The following is a 21,746-nucleotide window of genomic DNA, read 5'->3' on the forward strand; positions in this document are numbered from 1 at the left end:
TGTCTGTCACTCTAAAGTGGACAATGGCACCCATCTAACAGCTAAACCCTTTCCACGTGGCATTTGAAAACTTGACAGCAGCCATAATGCTGTCGATCAGTCCCCCACTAAACTATTATCTACCGCAAAAAGCTGTACATTTTCTAGTTTGAAAGCCTGGCAGACCAGGTTCCAAAATCCTGGAGAATCACAAAAGCTAAATGCTCAGCTATTCTTGCAATCTGAATTCTTGCAATTCTATGCACTCTGTAATGGGAGTCTGGATGGTCATTATGTTGTATGAAAATGAAGACAACGTTTTTCATGTTGTCAAAAGAATATGGAAATTGAAGTTGTGATTGTACTGCTTCTGCTGATTTAATAATATGTGTATATATAGAGTACCAGTCAAAGTTCGGACCACTTTTTTACCATTTTCCACATTTTAGAATAATAGTAAATACATCAAAACTATGAAATTACACAAATGGAATTATTAGATTCTTCAAAGTAGCCAAAAAGTATTTTTTTAAAAGAGTATAAAAAAAAAGTTTAAATAGTTTAAAAGTTTAAAAGTATGTTTTTTTGTGGAAAGAAACTCATGCATAGGCATCAACTTCACACACACACACACACACACACACACACACACACACACACACACTAATTTTGAAAAGTTAGGCTGAGTTAAATCTGTTGTACGAACTTAGAAACAAGGTGCAAAAAAGGCAAGACTGAATCCAGGTGTAAGCGCTTCTCTTTCCGCTGTCGGAGCAGGTATGTCAGGTCCCGCACGAAGCACGATATCGACATGCGGATCGGCATCCACTCCGGCTCCGTCCTGTGTGGTGTTCTGGGCCTGCGCAAGTGGCAGTTCGACGTCTGGTCCTGGGACGTGGACATCGCCAACAAGCTCGAGTCGGGCGGCATCCCAGGGTGAGTGGGAGGGCTCCTCTGTTTGACACAGTGTAGGAATTAAATACCTCAGAACTGGGGGCATGTTTCGAGGGCTATCCCAAAACCACTATCCTTTTTAAAGATGGAGAAGGGCTGCTGTTGGCAGTACCTCCACATTTAACTGATTCACGGTATGTAAATTGGGGTCACTTCCGTGGCTGATTTGTCACAGCTTTTTGGATTCATGCAGCAAGCTAACAGGTGCAAAGTGCAGCCCAGAGCATATTTATAGGAATATTGCTTTGACATCCTAACTGTCCTGCATATTATTGTTGACGTTAGATGAGGAAAGGAAAAACAGCCGATGTAAATCTGATACTCAAATGAAGCGCTCCAGTGTCAGCTCTGGTTCTGAATTCAATATTGGTGAGAAAAAAAAACAGGATTTTTCTGATATCTTAGGGGCTAAAATAAGCATGACAGGTGACTGGAATTGTAAAATATCAACAGGGTCTTCGGGCATTGTTTTAATGGTAACCTGGGAAACAGACAGAACTTTATGCTGCCAGTCGGCATTTCCTAGCCTGCCGTTCATATTGCAAAAGGATTTCTATCACAAGTGTCAAAAGCTCAGTTTACTGCCTGTTGTTGTCTCCTCTGCTGGTATAATTAGCATTTTGCTGCTTTCTCAGCTGCTTGTGGGTAGACTGGTTCTGGTTCAGCTAAATCTCTTGAAATATTCTACATACTCAATGCTTTGGTACCTTGGCATGGCTAAACTGATGATTGTTTACCCAAAGAAAGGATACTACTGAAGGTGAAAAGTCACTCACAAACAAGCTCTTCTGACACATGCCCTGGCCACTGCTGCTGGTTTTTCTTTTTTTTCCCCCCATGAGCCCTCTCTTTTGGAACATGCCATCCCATATTGCTCCTAAATATAAAATGGCCACTCCCAGTTTCCTTATTTCAGTGGAAACATTCCCTCCCTCTTGAGTATCCACTGACAGTGCAAACTCTATAGGGCACAGGGCATTCAAGTGCACTCCTGCGTTTCATACCCAGGTCACTGAATGAAATGAGTATCCCCCCCACATCCCCAAGGTCACTGTGAAAGAGACTTATATACACATTAATCACACAATCCCATCAGAAGAGGAGCATCCTTTGTGTCCCAATGAAATCTGTGCACTGGAGCCTAGACAACATCAATAAGCTTTTGAAAAATACATTTGCCCTAATTAGACTGACATGAAGGGAGCGATGGGTTTCATTCCTTATGTTTTGTCATGGCAAGTTATTAGTCCTTACACTGCAAACCTTTGAGATGAATTTTCTTGAGTAAAAGAAAATGTAGCTCTTTTTTGTGGATGGATCTATTTAGCTGCACCAGACAGCACCCCCTTCCTTGGTTTCAAGCAAATGAAAGGTTTACGATTGACGATATACCGTTTCACTAATGGCAAGAATAAAGCAAGTAATGAGGCCAACTCCTTTCAATTTGCACTTTGGTTTTTGTAATAATTTTATTACCTTAAAATAATAAAACAAAGTTAAGAACATCACACGCTCCTACTCACATGCAACCAATAACCACCTACATGTACAGTAAATGTTCCGTTTAAAATAACGTGAATGTACTGCAAAATGGCAATTTTAGTTTATTACCAAAATCACAAAAGGTCAGAATGCCCATGTTAGTTTTACGTCTCATTTATGGACAGCCAAAAAAGACCATAATGACCAGAAATATTTTGGAAGAAAGTGTATTCAACCACATCTCAACCAATTATGGGTGTGAGGCCGTGGTTTAGAAGCCAGGCCATTTTTGGCATGAAAATGAGGTCTTGTTTACATCAGCCTGGGGAGCTGAAAAAAGGGCAGGACCTTGGCTGTATGACATCACCAAGAACACATGCCCTAGTAATAACATATTTTCACTGTGTAGGATTTTGTGCCAACATCTAATTTTTAAAAAACCATAAATGTAATGAGTATGGAAAAAAATGTTCTCTTTTGTTATAGGTTATTCTCCTACAATGTCACTAGTCTCTTTCTAAAAGTGTAATTCAGACGCACTGCATGATCAGACATTATTTGTTTCTTCGTTTGACTAGGTTTTACATGCAACTATTGTGCCAAACACAGCAAAATAGTTTTCATATTACCAATTGAAGGATGTGTTTAAACTTAATCAAACTCTTATCAGAAAATGAAGCAAATATAGCACAGCGCTCAGTTTTGAAGCAAATTGACTAAAACATTTTTCATGGCAATTTATAACTGACTTAATGCTAGTTCACAATTATATTATATTATACGCCACTTTCATGAAAAAAAAAAAAAAATCACAGAATTGCGTGTGTTAAATTATGCATCCAATAGCTACGCAAATTAGATTTTTGTTTTTAATGTTTTAAATGAAATTCTGCATCACTGAAACGCGCCGCCTGAACAAAATTAAATTGTATTCTGTGCGGTGATTATACGAGGTTCTGGAGGTATATTACAGCACACTTGATTCAACTGTTTTCATATTAAAAAGGGAAGGGCTTGATTAGAGTTAATCAAGCTTTTACCAGAATATTGACCCCCATGGAAAACCAAAGGATTTAATCAGTGTGCCATCATGATGAAAATACTAATCCATCTGACTTAATAATACACTGTTAGAGTGCTTGGAAACAATTTAGATATTAAGGATAAGGTAGGGTTTTTTTTTTTTTGGACTATGAGCTCCAGTGCTTTCTAGGTTTTCAAAACAAGGCGATCGGCCCCTCTCAGCCCTTGAAATGCCAGCTGCCCCTTGGCAAGACAGTTAAATATCTCAGCAACCGGCTGTGGCCTGTGTCATGTATGCACAAGCATGACTGAACAGCTTGACATTCCGCCTGGTGACACCGGCTGTGAAAGGAAAAATATGTATATTCTCAGAAACACTGTTCTGTTCGAGAATGCAATGATGATTTTAGAGTTTATGATTAACTAATCTGTAATGATTAACTCTTCAAAGCCTAATGCCAGGGTGATTTTACTGTTGCCCAAGGGTATCCTTCTGGGTAAGATTAGTAGTACATAAATGAGTGAAGATTGTGAATACATATTTACAGGTGACTCCCTTGTGGGCATGCATGGCGTTAGCAGAAGTTTAGCATAACCCGTTTACTGACAGACAGACAGCGAACAATTTTAAGAAGACGTTTTGACATTCAGAGCCTAAACGACTGGTTGGATTTTGACTGTTTTCTGTTGCTTGGTGGTGGTGCCGGCATTGGCCCAGTGCTCATATTTGGACAGCTGGAATTCCAGCAGAGGCTGTTTCTGTTACATTTTTCATAAAGCAGGCTGGTACGCTCACTTGATGTGAAGACAGCTCAGTTCTGACTGATCACAGAGAGCTCCGAATATACTATATGTTTGATCAAATGCAGTGAAATGCAGAGATGATAATTATTACAGCTACAGATGACATGTATAGATATGTGTACCTGAGGAATATAGAGTAGCAGTAGCCATATGGAGAACAAGCTGTAGCATTATACATAATGCTATCTAGTTAGAATTTTGTCACACATAGAAAAGTGTGTTGTTACTAGTCTTTGCCTTACACACTATGCTATAAAGCAGTGTCTCAATCCTATTCCTGGAGGCCCACTGTCCTGCATATCTTCTATCTATCCTTGCTGCTTGATTAAATCATGTGTGCTCAGCTAATCAAAAGTGCCACTGATGAGTTCAGTCAGGTAGGTAGAGCAAGGATAGATAGAAGATATGCAGGACAGCTGGCCTCCAGGAGTAGGATTGAGAAACACTGCTAAAATGGGGTCAGCTTGCCAGAAATAAAACCAGTGGAAATGGCAAAGAAGCACCTGTTAACAGAGGCCAGTCCCTGATTTTCACGTTTTCTGTCCCCCAGGAGGATCCACATCTCCAAGGCGGCCCTGGACTGCCTGAACGGCGACTACGAGGTGGAGGAGGGCCACGGCAAGGAGCGCAACGACTTCCTGCGCCGGCACAACATCGAGACGTACCTGATCAAGCAGCCCGAGGAGAGCCTGCTCTCCCTGCCCGAGGACATCATGAAGGAGTCTGTCAGCTCGGCTGACCGCCGCAGCAGCAGTGCCACCTTCACAGAGGGCTCCTGGAGCCCCGAGCTGCCCTTCGACAACATCGTGGGCAAGCAGAACGTAAGTGCCCCCCTCCCGCGCCTAACTCCCACCCCCCCCCCAACTCCCCCACCCTCCGCCCTGTTCGGTCTGGGTGCATGTGTGAGTGATGCCATGGGGTCCTTTTCCTTTTTGCTGGAGGTTTATTTTTTTGTGTGTTTTTTGTTGATTTATTTTCTAGTTTATGTTTTTATTTATTTCAGTTGATATTTGTTCATATATCTGCAACTTTTTTTATTGTTGTTTTTTGTCTTGCTTGTCGTGTCCCAGATTTTGATGACGACCATGAAAGACCGTGTTGTCTGCAGAAAGACCTCAGTGTAGAATGCTGCAATATAATTTTATTTTTAATACTGTACTATTATGGAGCAGAGGCCGTATTCACACGTCATTAGTCTACAAATACCTGCCCCTCTGGCAGGGGGGGGGTGTTTTAGCAGGTACAGCACTCCCACCGGGCCAATTTCCCCACCAGGTCCCTCTGAGGACAGATCACACTCATGCCCCCTCTCCCGTGCTCCAGAGATTGAGCCCCTGCACATTTCGAGTTCCCTGCGGGCTTGTGTCACATCGAGCTCGGGTCCCTTTAGAGAGGAACGAAGCGGCGGCGGCGTCACAGCAGACGGCCGCCACCCCTCTGCGGTAAACCCGAGGCCATATGGCAGCCCCCCGATGACTAAGTTGAAATGATTTGTACTTCCGCTGCCCGGCCCTGGGCGCACCAATCTGTTAGGGCGCAGAGCAAGAGTGCTCCGCCGCTTTTCAGCTTAGCTTTAAAGCGCTCTGGCATCCTTACAGCAAGTCATGTCGTTGCATCCCGGCAGAGCTCTTATCCAGAATTGCTGTCAGGGTATAATTTGTCGAGCCTCCGGTTCCGCGGCCCCCGTGTCGCCGTTAAACATTAACAGGGCCGCATCCAGGCACCGTTAATATTCACGGGCCTGATTCCTGGGACTCGCTGATGCAGAGTTGCTCTTCTGGCAACAGAGTTATGTGGCCATTGTGTTAGTGTATTGGCTCTTGGAAAACAATAGACTTGATTGACTATGCTATTGAAGTGCATCTGAGTGTTAGAAATACAGAAAGAATTGCTCGGATCTGAACGCGTTGCAATTTGTTCCGAGGACAGATTTGAGAAATAGCCATCATACACATAATCGAAAAGTCGAACAGCACCACACTGTACACGCCTTGAATGCTGAGAGCAACACTAAAGACCCTATCCCTGGAGGTGCCAGGGTTTAACTTAACATGACCATCTAGGCTATGATCAATTTACGCATAATGCACCACTTCTATAACCATAAAAAAGTGTTACTTTATATATGTACTGAGTACATACATTTCTCAACATCTACAGCGTTTCTTCCCGCACTCCGTGTATCTTTCCCATGTCCTGCGTGTGGCTGCCTGGCGCTGCTGCCTCTCGCCCGTCACGCCTGGTGCAGCGTTGGTAGCAGCCGCCAGCTGCTTGGCAGTTTATAGAACTCCTCCCAGAAGGAGAGCTCCGTGACGAGCGTCAGCACGAAGCCTCTCCCACTGATGTTCTCCCTGGTGTGTCGCGCGTACCATACAAACACAAAAATGGCTGCCTGTGACAGAGCATTACAGAGCCTAGCCTCTGGACAGATCCAGCTTGATGCGCTGACCCAGAGTTGTGTATTGTGAGATGCGTATACGCTGGTCCTGTACAGAGCCTGTCTCAGTTTTCTCCTCCTGTCTAGGCCACATACTCAGTGACATTCACGGAGTGATGAGCAGCCGCGCGCTCTTCCTGGCTCTGCATTTGGTCAACAGTCAATATTGCGTAGTCGCTCTACTTGCATGCAGACAGTATTACGCAGTTGATTTGCCAGCATACAGTCAGTGTTTCAGAGTTGATTTGCCTGCGTACAGTCAGTGTTGCGCAGTTGACTTGCTTGCGTACAGTCAGCGTTGCGCAGTTGATTTGCCTGCGTACAGTCAGTGTTACGCAGTTGTTTTGCCTGCGTACAGTCAGTGTTGCGCAGTTGCTGCGCTTGTGTTCGGCTGGTATTACACAAGTCGCCGTGTTTCATAACCGCCGAGGTACTGTTGAGTCTGCAGTTTGTTTTCTGTAGCTCACCAAAAAAAAAAAAATGAAGTTCCGAGCAGCAGGAATGATTGCTGCTGCCAGGCTGTCTGTGGAAATAACACAAAGGCGATGGCAGGTTGCATTGATATGCAAAACATGTATTACACACACCTGTTAAAATGATGGCTTCTGGCTCTGGCTGAGGAAGTGTGTGTGTTGAGGGGGCTGGGGTTCTTTCTATTTTAGTGATCCTGCTTTTTAATCCCCGTGAGCATATTAGGTGCGTATTTTTAGAAAGCTGTCCAGCTGATGGCCTGGGAGGTTCTGTAGTGGCAAACATTAATCAAGTGTGGATTTTGCCATTACTCTAAGCTGGTTGATCTAAAAAATGTCCATGTGACATTCCAACACAACATAGTGTTTTGGATTGAACTGAAGTCACATTTTTCATTTTTCACTCGGGAAACTAAAAAGCAATGAACATGTATTATACATACGGAAGGAAAATGATCATATCATTAATGACAGAGTGTATCTAAGTACTTTGCATAGGTGACATTAACATATGTCTTCATGGGGGTCATACGATCTCTCCCTGTTATTGTTGGGTCCATAGCATGACTATTTACAACATATAACAGAAACATAAACATTAGGATCCTGAAACTATAGTCATGCATACATGTGGCAGCGGTTAGCGTTTTCCTCATCCTCACAATGCGTGATGCAGGAGTGCAGAGACATCATTTGTGAAAGGCAGCATTACAGCACCTTGACAGGCATATCGCCCAGGTGCCGCTCGGTGCGGGGGTCAAAGGGCACTCTGTTTGCCGCTCTGCTGGGAACTCAGATCAGCCCATGTTCTGGAAAGATATGCTGAGGTGGCTGAAAGTGCTGATGCCCTTGACATTTCTGACGGTTTGAGGCCGCTGGGCCGACGGAGCAGCCAGCGGGTAAACAGGCGAGCACTCCAAGCATAAGCACACATCTGTGATGGTTTACGAACCATGCATTTTTTGGATCGAATGGATTTTTCCTTGTTTGTGCTGAGCTCAGATTGTAGGTATTGTAACAAGTTCTTATCGAAAAAGAAAGAAAGTGCTCCATGTTTCCGGGCAATTTTGTGCAGGCATAGCCCAGTCATTATGAACATTATGGTTTGGTTGTTTTTGCCTTTTATAAGTCTTCATTCAGCATGTGTTGTTGAAGGGGATAACCCATGAAACATTATTACACCCAGTAGATCAGTAGAAAAGGCTGAAGACAGATCTCAGTTCTGGATAGCTAAATTTCCCTAAATTTCACACAAGAAGATATACAAATACAGAATTATATTATGAACAAGCTGTTCAGCTGGTCTGTTGTGGTAATCAGTGATCCTATGTCCAGAAAAGAAAAAATGAAAATATTTGTTCTTGCATGATGATCAGAAAATTGTTGATCTTGCACTGCCTCTGAGAGAGAATGGACAGTCACTTTAAAGTGAGTTTAATACACATTACTCAAAGCAGATGTCGTGGGCAGTAATATAGTGTGCTTGCCTATTGGTGTACCCTTTAAACTTTGTTGTGTGTAAACTATTCATTTATTCATATCTTTGAAATGTAGGTTCACTAGTGATTTGGTCAAGTATAGAGTGTCTTCTGTATCATTGCATGAGGGTAGTATTTAACAAACCTAACCTATGATACAGGGCCGAGTATATAGTTAACTAGTATGAGTAACGGGTATCACTGAACCTTAAACTTGTAAAAGAGCTTATTGCATAGTTTATCACCATGGTAAATGGCAATTCACTTAAATGTATTAAAAATGAACTAATGAAATTATTTGTTGATAACCTGAATGCACACATGTACTTGCAAAAATACTATAGTTTTTCCGTCAGCTAGTGCAGATTTTTCAGTTCAAAGGGGTAAGTGGATTTTGAAATCATTCTTACCTTTGATGTTAGATTCTAGGGCCACTTATTGTCTGTTGCATAGCAAAATGCTACTGCTATACAAGCATGCAGTTCCAGTGTATGAAATTGGATTCCCTCACCATAGCTGCATAGAGTATGATGCTTCCCGTTTTGCTGTATTTATTTTCTTCTTTTATGACTTCCTGGTCTTTTGAAGTCTTTTATGACATGTGTTATCGTGTCATGAGACTTTCACTTCAAAGAAGCCTCATCAGATGTCATGCCTTTCCACCGATGCTGGAGTACCTGACATTTGCTGCTGAGGCAATGAGTTTACTAAAAAAGGAAAGCATTTGCTTAAGATGTTCTCTGTCTCTCCCCCCCACGAAGAAAAGTCCTTTGATAGCGATGCGTTCATGTTTCACGTTTGAGTGGTAATGCCCCTGCTGTCACTGTGAGGAGTGTTTCTATAGTTCACACCATTGTATCCCTGAGGAAGTGAGAAATGATAGCAATACAAGGACAGTTAATGCACTCGAGCAGCATGGGACACGTAGCATGTGGTACCCTGCCGCAATTTTCATCAAGGTCAACAGAAAGTAGCAAAATGCAGCTATGCTAATGTTTTACGAGTACTGACTATTGAATAAGTGCTAAAATAAGATGAATCTTTAACATCTCAAATGCTCCCTTAGTGATGACTGATGTGTGTGTCATGTATGAGCCCTAAGGAAACTATGTCTTTTTAATTTTAAGTAGTACAAGTCAACGAATGAACTTCTTGTGCCAAATTGAACTAAACTAGAACATTCCGCTGACTGACAGCAATGACAATAATTCAGCAGCTTAAAACCTTCATGTAGTAAAGATAATAAATGTGTTTCAAATACCAATGCATTACCAGATAGGACACCATTGATATTCCTACAATGCCACTCAGGTCTGTTAAGGCCTTAAAGAATTAGTTCCTTAATTAGCTATCTATATCTCCAGGCTATATTGTATAACTAAATCTACTATATACACTTTATTACTGCCTAACCCTTAAGTTTGTTCAATCAAAAGCTGTTCAGATGAAAATGATTTTCATGATCATAATTATCACGATGTTTGAACACACTTTAACTGTTACTTGACATACTGTTGCTGTGCTGTGCATTACAACTGCCTTTTACATGGTGCTGTGTGAAATATCTTTAAGAGGAGCTGATACCTGTCCGACTGTATATTTATTAAAAAGCAGGATCTTTAAAGACTAGATTTATATAAATGAATTTACTGAATATAAATAGCATCATAAAACATGAAATATAAACAAGAAATGACTAGGTTCCTCCTGCCACAGGCAAATTATGTATAACCTTTTTTTTTCCAATTGAAGAAGAATCTCCTTATTAGCTTTATGCCTGTGAGGCCTGCTATGTCACATGGCCTGCATAAAAATACATGTCTTCTGGTGCATTAAATACATCATTTGATGTATGTATCCTCACAATCGTTCACTGCTTCCAGCAAAAACACATACCTCAAACACTAATGAGGAAACGCCAAGATGAAATACATCCATTAGTTCAGCCCGCACAGCCTGAGGAGCTGGTAGGGCTGTGTGATGGCATTCAGTCCACTCCTCCTGTTGTGGCTGGAGGAAAACCTTTTCCTCGTGAAGAGGATACGATCTTAAATGCAGCCTCCCGGCCTTTTTATAGGTTTACCATGAGTTCAGCACCCTGTAACAGAGGCACCGAACTGAGTGTCTTCTTTTGTTCTTTGTTCAACCATCGGAAGGATTTTTTTTTTCTGCCAACAAAGGCGACTGTAATTATTTTTTTGTTGTTGTTGTTTAGTTGTGCCGAGCGCCGAAGATGGAAATCATTGTGGGGGGGGGGATGACAGCTGCTTTGCATTGTCATCTGAAGCAGCAATTGTGTTATTTAACAATATTGGGTGAGGCTTTTTTTTCGTTGTTTGTTTTTTTTTTTCCCCCAACAAAGCTGCCTGTTTTTGTGAGTCAGTACAGATGCACATGTCATCCTTTCTCCAGGGGTGGCGTGGTGGATGCGGGATGACATGCATTGTGGGATATTGTTCGAGTTTCCGAGCTGTGGCGCAGGGCTGTGCTGGGGGAGATAAGAATAAAACGGAAAGCTGTCGGGATGGCGTACCTTTTCTTCTTTTTTTTTTTTTGAAAAACAACATCAAAGCAAAGCAGTGGAGAGCGGGGGGGTGGTGCCACATAACATTGGAGACTCAATATCCACATCCTGCCTTCGCAGCTATGGCCCTCGCATCCTTTTTGAAAATGATATTCCCATTAATTTCGGCGCATGAGAGCTTTCGGGATGATCCGCGGCATATCGGCCGAGTTCTGCCCATTTTCAATATTTAAATGTGTGCGCTTATATAGAGACGACCTTCATTATCATTCTCACCCTATCTGCCTGCCCTTTCACTGAGCAAACCACCCAGCCTTTAAAGTAAATAGTTTTCAACTTTTTTTGTTCTTCCCTGCAATGAAATAAGGTGAGGCAGCATAGATTGTATTCTCATGTGTTTACACAAGCTGACGCCAAGGGTGCTGCGGGGTGGGGGGGCTGAATTGAGTTAAAAATTCTATTTTCTACAGCAGGTGGGTGGAGTCTGCATGTGAAAGGAGGCGAGAACAAGGGAAATGGATGGTTTGGGGTGGGGCTGGCTATCACAGCCTGAAAGCGGTCACTGTGATTACAGCCGTCCTCAGGATGGAGGAGGGGGTGGTCGGACTCGCATCTGTCAAGAGAGTCATAACCCTGCCACTGGTGTTATTTCACCATAAATGTGGGAATGAAGAAATGACAAACTGTTTTAGAACGGAAGTTTTATGGTTTTATTTGGGCCCTGTCTGGTGACACGGAAAGAAGAGCTGTCAGAAATCAACAATCTTGTTCTAACAGAGGCCCATTTAACCGCTGGGAAATGGCCAAAATGATTTATATATTGGCTGTTTTAAAGTGAGCAAATGTTCCTCAGAACCACAAGCACAATGACAATCAGCTTTATTTTCCATTTTTAACCCAAAAGTGAAAGCACCAGGCTTTGATCCTTGAACCAGTCTGGAATGGCTAGAATGTATCAGATTGCTAGAATTGTATGTATAGATTTAATGAATATTTATTTATATCATTAGCCTATATGCAAAAAATCTTTTGGTTGACTGCATACTGTGGTATTTGGTCAACTTAATATTTACGCAAGCCTACATAGACTCACTGTAATACTAATACCATTTCTTATGTCTAACAATACGAAAAATTCTGGAGGTGAGCGTACAGTGTTTTTGCCTGCAGACAATGATGGCATAGCATTTACTGCATGCTGAAGCACAAACTAGGCCATAAAACTGTCACTGAAATCAAAGGCTTGGTTTGGTTACCAGCAGAACCTTGAGGGTCTTAAAGAGGGGCAGTACTATATCTTTTAATTACAAAAAAAAATCATGAAAACGTGATACCTTTGATTTCCAATTTGCCATTCTCACACCTGTAAGCATCATTCACTTTTATTTATGAAAAGGAAAAGACAGGGAGAAAGTTCATGAGGGAGCTGAAGATTCTGGCTAAACAAATTCCCCTGGCTTGATGAGTCTAATTAGTTTAGGCATATCCCCAAACACTCAGAGCATAGTTGAGCTAATTAACAGAGAGGGTTGAAGCGCCGATCAGTGTGTGTTTGGTTTCCAGGAATTAAATTTAACACCTTTGCATTAGAGTACCTTCTTGGTGCAAACAAAGGTATTTGAATCACAAGTCAAAAAGGAAACACAATCACAGGGAAAATCAGTCTGCCGGGGTCATGCTATTTATTTTTAATTAATAAGTGAATGAGCTCTTATATTAGAAATAAAGGTTCTCTCTCAGAGTAATTGTTAATCATGAGGAAGGTTCATGGTGAGTGATTGTAATTCCCATATCACAGCGAGTATTTCTCCTCTTAGTGTTATGCATGTACAGTATATTTAGAGTATATACAGTATACACAAATGTATGTACACACATATATACATAAATGTCCATACACAAAATTACAGTTGCCTACTTCTTCTGTCAGTTCATTTGTCCATTGTTTTGGAGAAATAAATATGCTCTTCAAATTCACTCTTCAGATTGTGCTTGTGAGGCATTGAACATTGCATTTTATTCGAGGACAAAAAAGGGAATGAAGGGTATGATCTTTGAAATGTGAAAAATACCATGACTGGAATATTTATATGCTGACAGTCTGCTGCCTGATACAGCTTATTGAATAGCTTTTGCTGTTAAAAGAATATATGATGAAAGAGTAATGACTACTAGACTGACTTTAATGAACTCTCGCTTATTTGAAAGATCAGTACCATCTACCGTAGTCATTATTTTCCAATTATAACACAGGCCCATAAAGCCAAATACCTGTTCTAATCATTGCACTTAATATCACTTGAAAACCGTATCAGCCAAAGAGATTTACGATGCTGAAATAAAAAAAGCCAAATCCAGGCAGAACCACTGCGAAGTCCATGGATGAATTTTTAATACGATTTTGAATTGCCTTTCATAGCCTATTAAGGGAAAATACAGACCTTTCTATTTTTCAAATATATTTTGCAAGGCATGGCCCATCCTGTATTAACTTGTATGGCAGCTGTCTGCAAGAGTGTCAGTAACATGGTCAGCTGTCTTATGAACACAAACCAAATTGTCCAAAGTGCATATTTAGCCATCAGCCAAAGCTGTTATTTTTTTTCTCACTAGTAAAAGCAGTATCCATTTGTCCTGTCACCTGATTGACATTTTAATTGATACTAAATCTCTGTGGTCTAAATGTCTGTGTCATAATTTTCTCTGGAACCCTCTACTTAATGACCCTGTTAAAGAAAATCAACTTAACGCATATCCTAACCGCTGTTACATCTAGACTAAAGTGTACATGCCTACTGGAGTAATTGTTTTATAAAGAGCACCACAGAACATTTGAAACGTTGAGGTAGGGCGTCCCTGCTGATGAATTTTTAGTCATGAGACCAGACAGAACAAAATATATGACTCAGAAGATCATTCCACAGCTGCAAAATCACAAGCCAATATGGCCTGCTTATTCAAATCTAGGGAAGCAAATCGTGCAAGATGGTAAATTGATACAGCACTGATGACCATAAATCTCCAAAACATATTAAGCAAACTTCATTTTAATCAGACTTTCTCCTTAGAATTAGAATATTGAACTATAGCTTTGTTGTATTGTCAATGAATTGTGGATTTCAGTACTTAGAAATGTTTGAATGTTGGATATATGTTTTCATACTGAAAATATGTAATACATATTATTATTATTGTTATTATTATTATTATTGATATTGTTGTTGCTGCTGCTGTTATTTATTTTTGCTTCAGCATTTATTTTTTTCCTGTATATTTATTCTTTTATTGGAATTAGTATTGCGATTTTGTTTAAGTGCTTTTTTTCCAGTAGCTCCAGCACTGTTTTAGAGACCCCTTGAGTGAATGGATGGGAAAATGCATGAAATGCTATGAGCCATTCTTTGATCTAGAAACATTGCATTTCGTTTTTAACCGGAAGGGGGACAAGCGGGCTTATTCTATTTGCATGTGCTTTCCCCCTAGACTCTGGCTGCCCTTACGAGAAATTCAATAAATCTGCTTCCAAACCATCTCGCTCAAGCTTTGCATGTCCAGTCTGGCCCTGAGGAAATTAACAAGCGAATAGAGAGCGCCATCGACTTACGGAGTGGCGATAAATTGAGAAGAGAGCATATCAAGCCTTTCTCACTGATGTTTAAAGACTCCAGCCTGGAAGAAAAGGTAGCTGGGTCTTAGACAGATTCTTTTTTTTTTCTATAAGATACAAGTTTTTAAAAGAAAAAAAAAAAAAAAAAAAAGATTAGCCTACCATACTTTTACCATGAGTAAGCTAAAGGAACTTCACACACACCTCCCAAAATGATGTCATGACGCACATTTTTAATACATTAATTTACACAATACATTAATAAATAATGTATTGTGCGTACTGATCTGCAGTGTACACAGTTACCCAGTTACAATTAGGCTATAACAAAAAGATGTCACATGTTAATATGTTAACATGTTAACATGTTAATATATCTATTAGTTTGAATAAATTGTACTATTCCATCAATGTCATCCCTGTTTATATGATAATGTGCATAACGTGCACTTAAACATGTATATTTCACTTAAATGCAAAAGAATGTTAAAAACACAGGCACACTTTTTGTGGTGGTAGTTAGACCACGTCAGATAATAAGACTGGTGCTCACCAGCCTGAAACACCTACCTTTAACTCTACCCACAGTGTAACAGGACCTTATACTAACTGTCCATATTGTTGCTTGTCTTGTCAACAAACTAGTTACTGTACATAAGTATGGCTTGCTGTTCTTAATTCTTAGCAGCACTGCATGAAATCCACTCAGACTCACACAAAAGGACACCTTGAATTTGGGATTTACATTTTGCTGAAGGGCTTATATTTTGCACTGCAAATGCATACGGGCACATAATGCTGACAGTTTTCACAAGTCGCTAACTACATCATTACCCATCTAATTTAATTCTTGCTATAACCTGGTGTGTTCATAGAAAACCACACAGTACAAAGACGCTTTGGTCTTTGCCGAAGTTGATTGGCTCCACAGAGATGGCAGAAACCCCTTTAGTTTACTCATGACCAAACGTATGCAGTGGGCTCATTGTCCTTAAAAGTCTTGTTGAAAAAGTTGACATTTTCAGCTTTTTTTTTTTTTTTTTAACACTTTATTTAATCCCTTTTTGTTACATGAGTAATCCCCGCTGTTGGTGCACCTTTGGCGTTTGAGTTGAAACGACCCTCTCTTATGTTTCCTTCCTTTTGTTAACCATTACAATCCTACATTCCACCCTCCCCTGTTTTGATTTTGGTTTTGCTTAATGTTCAGTCAGTCGATGTTTGAACTTCTTTATTTTGGCATAGCTGTTAAAAACATATTGAGCATCCTCTTGCTAATTTCCCAGTGCCCTTTTTGAAAAAGAGGCAGAGAGCAGGGTACATCTCACTACCCAAATTATAGTGACATTGGAACATTACGGGGCCCATTCAACCTCTCGCTTTGTGGTTTGTATTTAATGTTGACCAATTTGAGCAAGTGCTGCTTTTTTTGTCTCTTCCACAATGTTGTTGTGAGCTTGGCAGTTGCGCAGATCAACAAAAAAAGTAACTTGCTCAACTTTTCTGTTCAATGTTGAAAAACAAGTCACATTGCACTAGATTGAATACAAGCCTATGTTTACACAGTATCCTCACTTACGTTTTACCTCCACCTGGGAAGCGTGTTCCTCATTGGCCATAGCTAATGCCTTCGTCCTGTGTGTTGTTTTGACAGTCTCAGTATTGCCCAGTGCTCTCTGCCCTTTTGCCTGTAGTAGTAGCATGATCATGGCTATGCATTGTGGGATGTTGACGGCTTGCTGCTGCCCTGGTGTTTACTTCTCTCCTGTCTGTTTGAATTCTTTCTCCTTCCCCACCCCCACCCCCTCCCCCCAACCCCCACCCTTTTCCCCTTCCCCACAGTACTCCCAAATGAGGGATGAGGTCTTCAAGTCCAACTTGGTCTGTGCATTCATAGTTCTCATATTCATCACGGCCATCCAGAGCTTACTTCCCTCCTCAAGGTAATGGAAGACTCTGGGGGTAGCCATAGTGGGCTCCTGAAATGGGTACTTGGAAGTATTGAGATGTGATGGATGAAAGTGTAAAAAATTGTGGGAACTGAAGTGGAAATGTCAGAGGATTCTTTAAGTCAGGGAAATAGGACTTTATTAGAAGTTACGAAAAGTTACGAAAAGTTCAGTTCACTCTTGTCTCATCACTCTTGTCTTTTCTCAAGTCACTGTTAAGACCAGGAACAGGTGACTACCCGTTATTCCTAAATTCCAGATCCCCTGATGTGTTTCATTATTTCTACTCCCATGGGGCTGTTATCATGAGAACCAGCACACTGCTCATAACTAAGCCTAGTCGTGCCAATGTTTGTGTGCGTCAAAGAAGCTACCTCTGAACAGATATGTAGGCACACAATTTCCCTGTTCTGTCCTGAAGCAGTGTTTGAGATGTCAGAATGAATTCTAAGACATCCCACCTGGCAGTATGGTGATACTCAAAACTAAACAAAATCAAACCCAAAAAAGCCCTTGTTTCAGCTTTTCAATTAACATCAGCATGATTAAATTATTTACTGTGCAACCAAACATCTTTTCCTATTGACTTATGCCAAACATGCTTTAATTGCTTCAGAGAACATTTGTATAGTTATCGTCAAATTGTGGGAGAGATCAGATATTTACTGTGCAAACTGTTGTTATGTGGAATTAAACAAGAAATAGTTATGATAATAATCATCTGCAATAGCTGTCAGTACTTTAATACAAACACACAATAATCAAAGAATTACCAAACATTTGGTTAATATTCAGTTGCGTCCTTGTACTTCCTACTGGAAGGAAAAAAATGACAAGCAAAATTGGTGAAAACTGTCATAACTGTCATTAAATGTTAAATATACACAACTTATATAAGATATAAGAGATGTACCAGATATTATATAAAAAGCACACCCACATTTAACCTTGATTATATTATTATAAACTCATTGTCAGAGAGAGCTAGAAACAAGGCATTCTTCTCCTCCCAAAAAAGAAAGATGATGAAATGACATTACCACCATATATTGCTTTTGATAGCACACTATTGCATTACAGTTTATATTCAGGAGTGAAATTTAGTGAAGCCATAAAGATTTTGTTATGCCCTAACACCCCCATCCTCCAAACACACATGCACTCTTCGATAGAAAATACAATTTGAGAGTAATTAAACCTGTATAATTGCCAGTCAAAAAAGATGTAATAAATGGAATATTTAACATGGAGACTTATGAGGTAAAGAAGGCAGGTGCCCAAACGCTTACCAATTGATACCACATAATATGGAGATAGTTAACTTTCATGGCAGCTGATTGTGTGCGTATGTATGTGTGTGTGTGTGTGTGTATGTGTGTGTGTGTGTCTTGGCAGGATGGTGACTATGGTGATCCAGTTCTCTATCCTCATCATGCTGCACTCGGCCCTGGTGCTGATCACCACCGCTGAAGACTACAAGTGTCTGCCTCTGGTTCTTCGCAAGGCCTGCTGCTGGATCAACGAGACCTACGTGGCCAGGAATGTCATCATCTTTGTCTCCATCCTCATCAACTTTCTCGCCGCCATGATCAACATTGTAAGTGTGGGACAGCTTTTAAAATGCACATGCAATGCACATAGAATGAATTTGTTAATTCTGTCTATTGTCCGTTTAAGCTTCAATTATTTCATCCATTTCTAAATGATGATAGTAAGGAATTTTATTCATTAGCCCGTGAGATGGTTTTAGTAGATGTACAGTACAGATGCATGCTATCGGGGTCTCATCTTTTTGACTCTGTTGCTTCAGTGCATTGAAATATGTATGTGTTCATGGGAATTGTAATGCCAGCAATTCAAACTCACCATGCACTTTATAATCTCTGACAAAAAATAATTGCATGCAGCAAACCCCCCCAAACAATCAGCAAACGACCAAGGACATCACATTATATGTGGAGGTGGTCCACTAAAATCTAAATGAGATCAAGGCAAATTAATTGACTGTGACGCACTATCCCAGGCATAATTCTGAAAGATCTGGGCACTGGCTTCATCCTGATGCCTGTTCAGAGCGACGAGAGGGCCACTGAATTTTTATCAAAATTTGGCTCATTTACATGCCCAGATCAAAAAATGTTAGTGGAGTCATCAGGAGGTGGGGAGCAGAGCGCTGCAGCTGATAACCTTTACCAAAGACCACAGAAAATAAGACCCAGCAGGAGACACCTATTATTATCTCACATGTACAATGTGTGCCTTCAAAAACTGATCTATTGTAATGAGGCTTCTCTCTAATGAATTCTGTGAAATTATCAGGAAGGTAGATTTATTGACAAGACAACGGAGAACAAAAAGACTGAAGCTGAGTTCTTAAAAAAAACAGTGCTCTGAATCTAATTAATTTGTATGTTACTGTTTCTTTTCTAAACATTTGGAAAAAAAGAGAAATATGAACCATTGTGTTGCATACACATTAATACGCAGCTCATGCAGAAATTGAAGGGAAAATAACCCTGTGATTGAGTTAGGCCCTAAGGATTTCATTACTCATGCTGCGTGAGTACAATCGGTCCACATGTGCTTTTATAGACCCCATTATGTGTCGTAGATTAAAAGCCTGCTGTTTCATTGAGCTGTCCCTGTTATAAAAGGTTGAAAATATACCACTCCAGACTCTCCCATTGCAAATCTTTCTGGGAGAAATAACGTCCTTTTTTGTCATCATTTTTTGCACCTTAAAAATTGCATGCCACAAAGAAAGGCAAAGAGCACCCCCTTTGAAAGATGATGTGTGATTTTGCTGTCTGCCTGTAAGGGGCGTATTTGATGTAATGGCATTGATCTTAAAGTTTAATTTATGCATATGACAGTGACGCTTTTTTCCTCCTCTCTCCTGTCATTACCAGCTGTGGTGTGATTTCGACAAGTCTACAACCATCAGGAACCAGACGTTCAACTCCTCTGCTTCAATACCTGACATATGCTTCTATCCTGAGGTACATCATCTTCTGTCCAAATAATGTCTGTCCATCTTCTTTCCAATATAATCTTCTGTCCAAACCAAATTTGTTATGACCCTTGTAGTCAGGCAAGTATGCAATTTTCAATTTATAAAGATACGTTTGAAATCTGTGTTTGGTTTTTTTTTTGTTTATTTATTTTTGTTTTTTAGTTTCCAGCATTTAGATGTTGACCAGGATTTGACTTTATTGCCTGTTTTCATCCCAGTGGATAAAATAAATGTTTTCAACATTTACGTCTGTGTTTAGCCACTTTTCTTTCTCAAGACGCTATCTCACAGCCATCCCTGATCAAAAGCAGTGTCAAAGTGTCAAAGGCAAATATGAATGCACCGAAAAGAGCAATTTTAATGAATACCCTCACAGTGCACTGTTCATTAGCACATCTTGTGACAATTTGAATGTAAAAATCACTAAAGCTGATTCATAGATTAATGAGCTTGCAGTTTATGTAGTTCTCAGTTATCTTATTAACCCTATCCATTAATTTAATTCTAATACTGAACCTAACCCTAATCCCACCCATTAATGTAATTACTGCAGACCCATATTCACGCGGGACATATAATTACTATCAACAGGAGACAGTTTATCCGTTTTGAAAAAGTGACAGTTTTGAGCATCTGTATTGCCAACCAATGAAATATACATGTTAAGTAATAATATGATAAGCCATCTATTTTTATTCAGAGACCAGTCAGAGGTGCCTTTGTAAGAAGGTCTAACCTAATGATGGTGCTATACTTTGCATTTCCCAGTACTTCGTCTTCACGGGCGTGCTGGCCATGGTGACCTGTGCTGTTTTCCTGCGCCTAAACTCAGTCCTGAAGCTGGCTATCCTGCTCATTATGATAGCCATTTACTCCCTGCTCACTGAGGCTTTTTACACTTCACTGTTCGTGCGCTACGATACCTTCCACCACAACGGAGAGTAAGTAGAAGCGGTTGAACAGAGAAATTGCCCCTCCACCCATCATTCATGTAGTTTATTTTTTTTCCCCAATGTTACTAATAAAGAGAAAAGATGAGGGTTCCAATACAGTTCTGTAATATGATACATTTATTTGAGGAAAAAAAAAGCAATGCGATGGTGAGAAATTTTACAGCTTTATAACCGGTGACCCATTTCTTTGGCTATAACATATCAATAAGTTATACAAGTTTGTATAGATCGACAAATTCAGATTCAGGAACGTTTTAGTACATGTGCTTCCAAGTGTGACTTCATACAGTACTTATGCATTTTTGACCTACATTGACCTTCTTCATCACAGCAACATAGACCTTTTTTATGATTGATGCAGAGTGGCTGTTTTATAATTTAAAGCTATTTTCCAAACAGTAGGTAACCACCTGCACTTGTCTGCTTCAGGCTTCTGTGGTTACACAGTGTCATATGGCATTATGGCTTTTTCGTCTTCATCCTTTAAGAATTTCTCCCACAATGCCACTGTACCGAGTGCATAAGCACTCTCTGCCTCTCTTTGGGTATGTGAATGAAACAGCTGTCTTTGTGAAGGTCACTAATGGTTGGGAAATTCATTTTATTCTGTGCTGTACTGAACTACATGTTGTATACATACATGTATATATATGCATATAGGCATTGTTAAATGCATGACAAACCATTCCCAGTTTTTTTTTCATTATTGATAATTATTAATTATTAATTATTGATAATAATTTCACTCTGCATAGAGTAGATATGTAATAATACATAATATATGCAGGGAATCTAAGTGTTTCTGCCTGAATTAACTGAAAAGACACATGGATCAATGACAAACTGACATGAGGAGACTGGCTAGCACAAGCAAAGAACATGCAATGGGTAATGCTTGGGTGATCATATTTCTCTGAATTCACAGGAGGAAATACTCATTATTGGCGCAACGAAACATTTTTCATTTGCTCCTACGTAATTCTGGTCCTACAGACAAGAAAAATTTAAATACACAGCAAAATAAACAAACACATGGTAATTAAGTACTCTGATGATAATGTGGTGAGATCATT

General features: G+C 40.2%; 1 protein-coding gene across 2 annotated transcripts in view; it reads left to right on the top strand.

The window, feature by feature from the left end:
- Positions 1 to 21,746, top strand: part of adcy8 (adenylate cyclase 8 (brain)) — a 65,593-nt gene that overhangs the window by 26,793 nt on the left and 17,054 nt on the right. The window contains exons 6-12 of one of the 2 annotated variants that reach the window (XM_036518674.1): positions 757 to 915; positions 4,793 to 5,063; positions 14,635 to 14,832; positions 16,601 to 16,701; positions 18,103 to 18,304; positions 19,617 to 19,706; positions 20,489 to 20,661. In XM_036518674.1, coding sequence (XP_036374567.1) covers positions 757 to 915; positions 4,793 to 5,063; positions 14,635 to 14,832; positions 16,601 to 16,701; positions 18,103 to 18,304; positions 19,617 to 19,706; positions 20,489 to 20,661 — 1,194 coding nt within the window. The remainder of the gene's footprint in view (positions 1 to 756; positions 916 to 4,792; positions 5,064 to 14,634; positions 14,833 to 16,600; positions 16,702 to 18,102; positions 18,305 to 19,616; positions 19,707 to 20,488; positions 20,662 to 21,746) is intronic. The other variant, XM_036518676.1, reaches the window with a different exon arrangement.

The sequence above is a fragment of the Megalops cyprinoides genome, chromosome 24 (assembly GCF_013368585.1).
Source record: "Megalops cyprinoides isolate fMegCyp1 chromosome 24, fMegCyp1.pri, whole genome shotgun sequence".
In the NCBI taxonomy this organism is placed as follows: Eukaryota; Metazoa; Chordata; class Actinopteri; order Elopiformes; family Megalopidae; genus Megalops; species Megalops cyprinoides.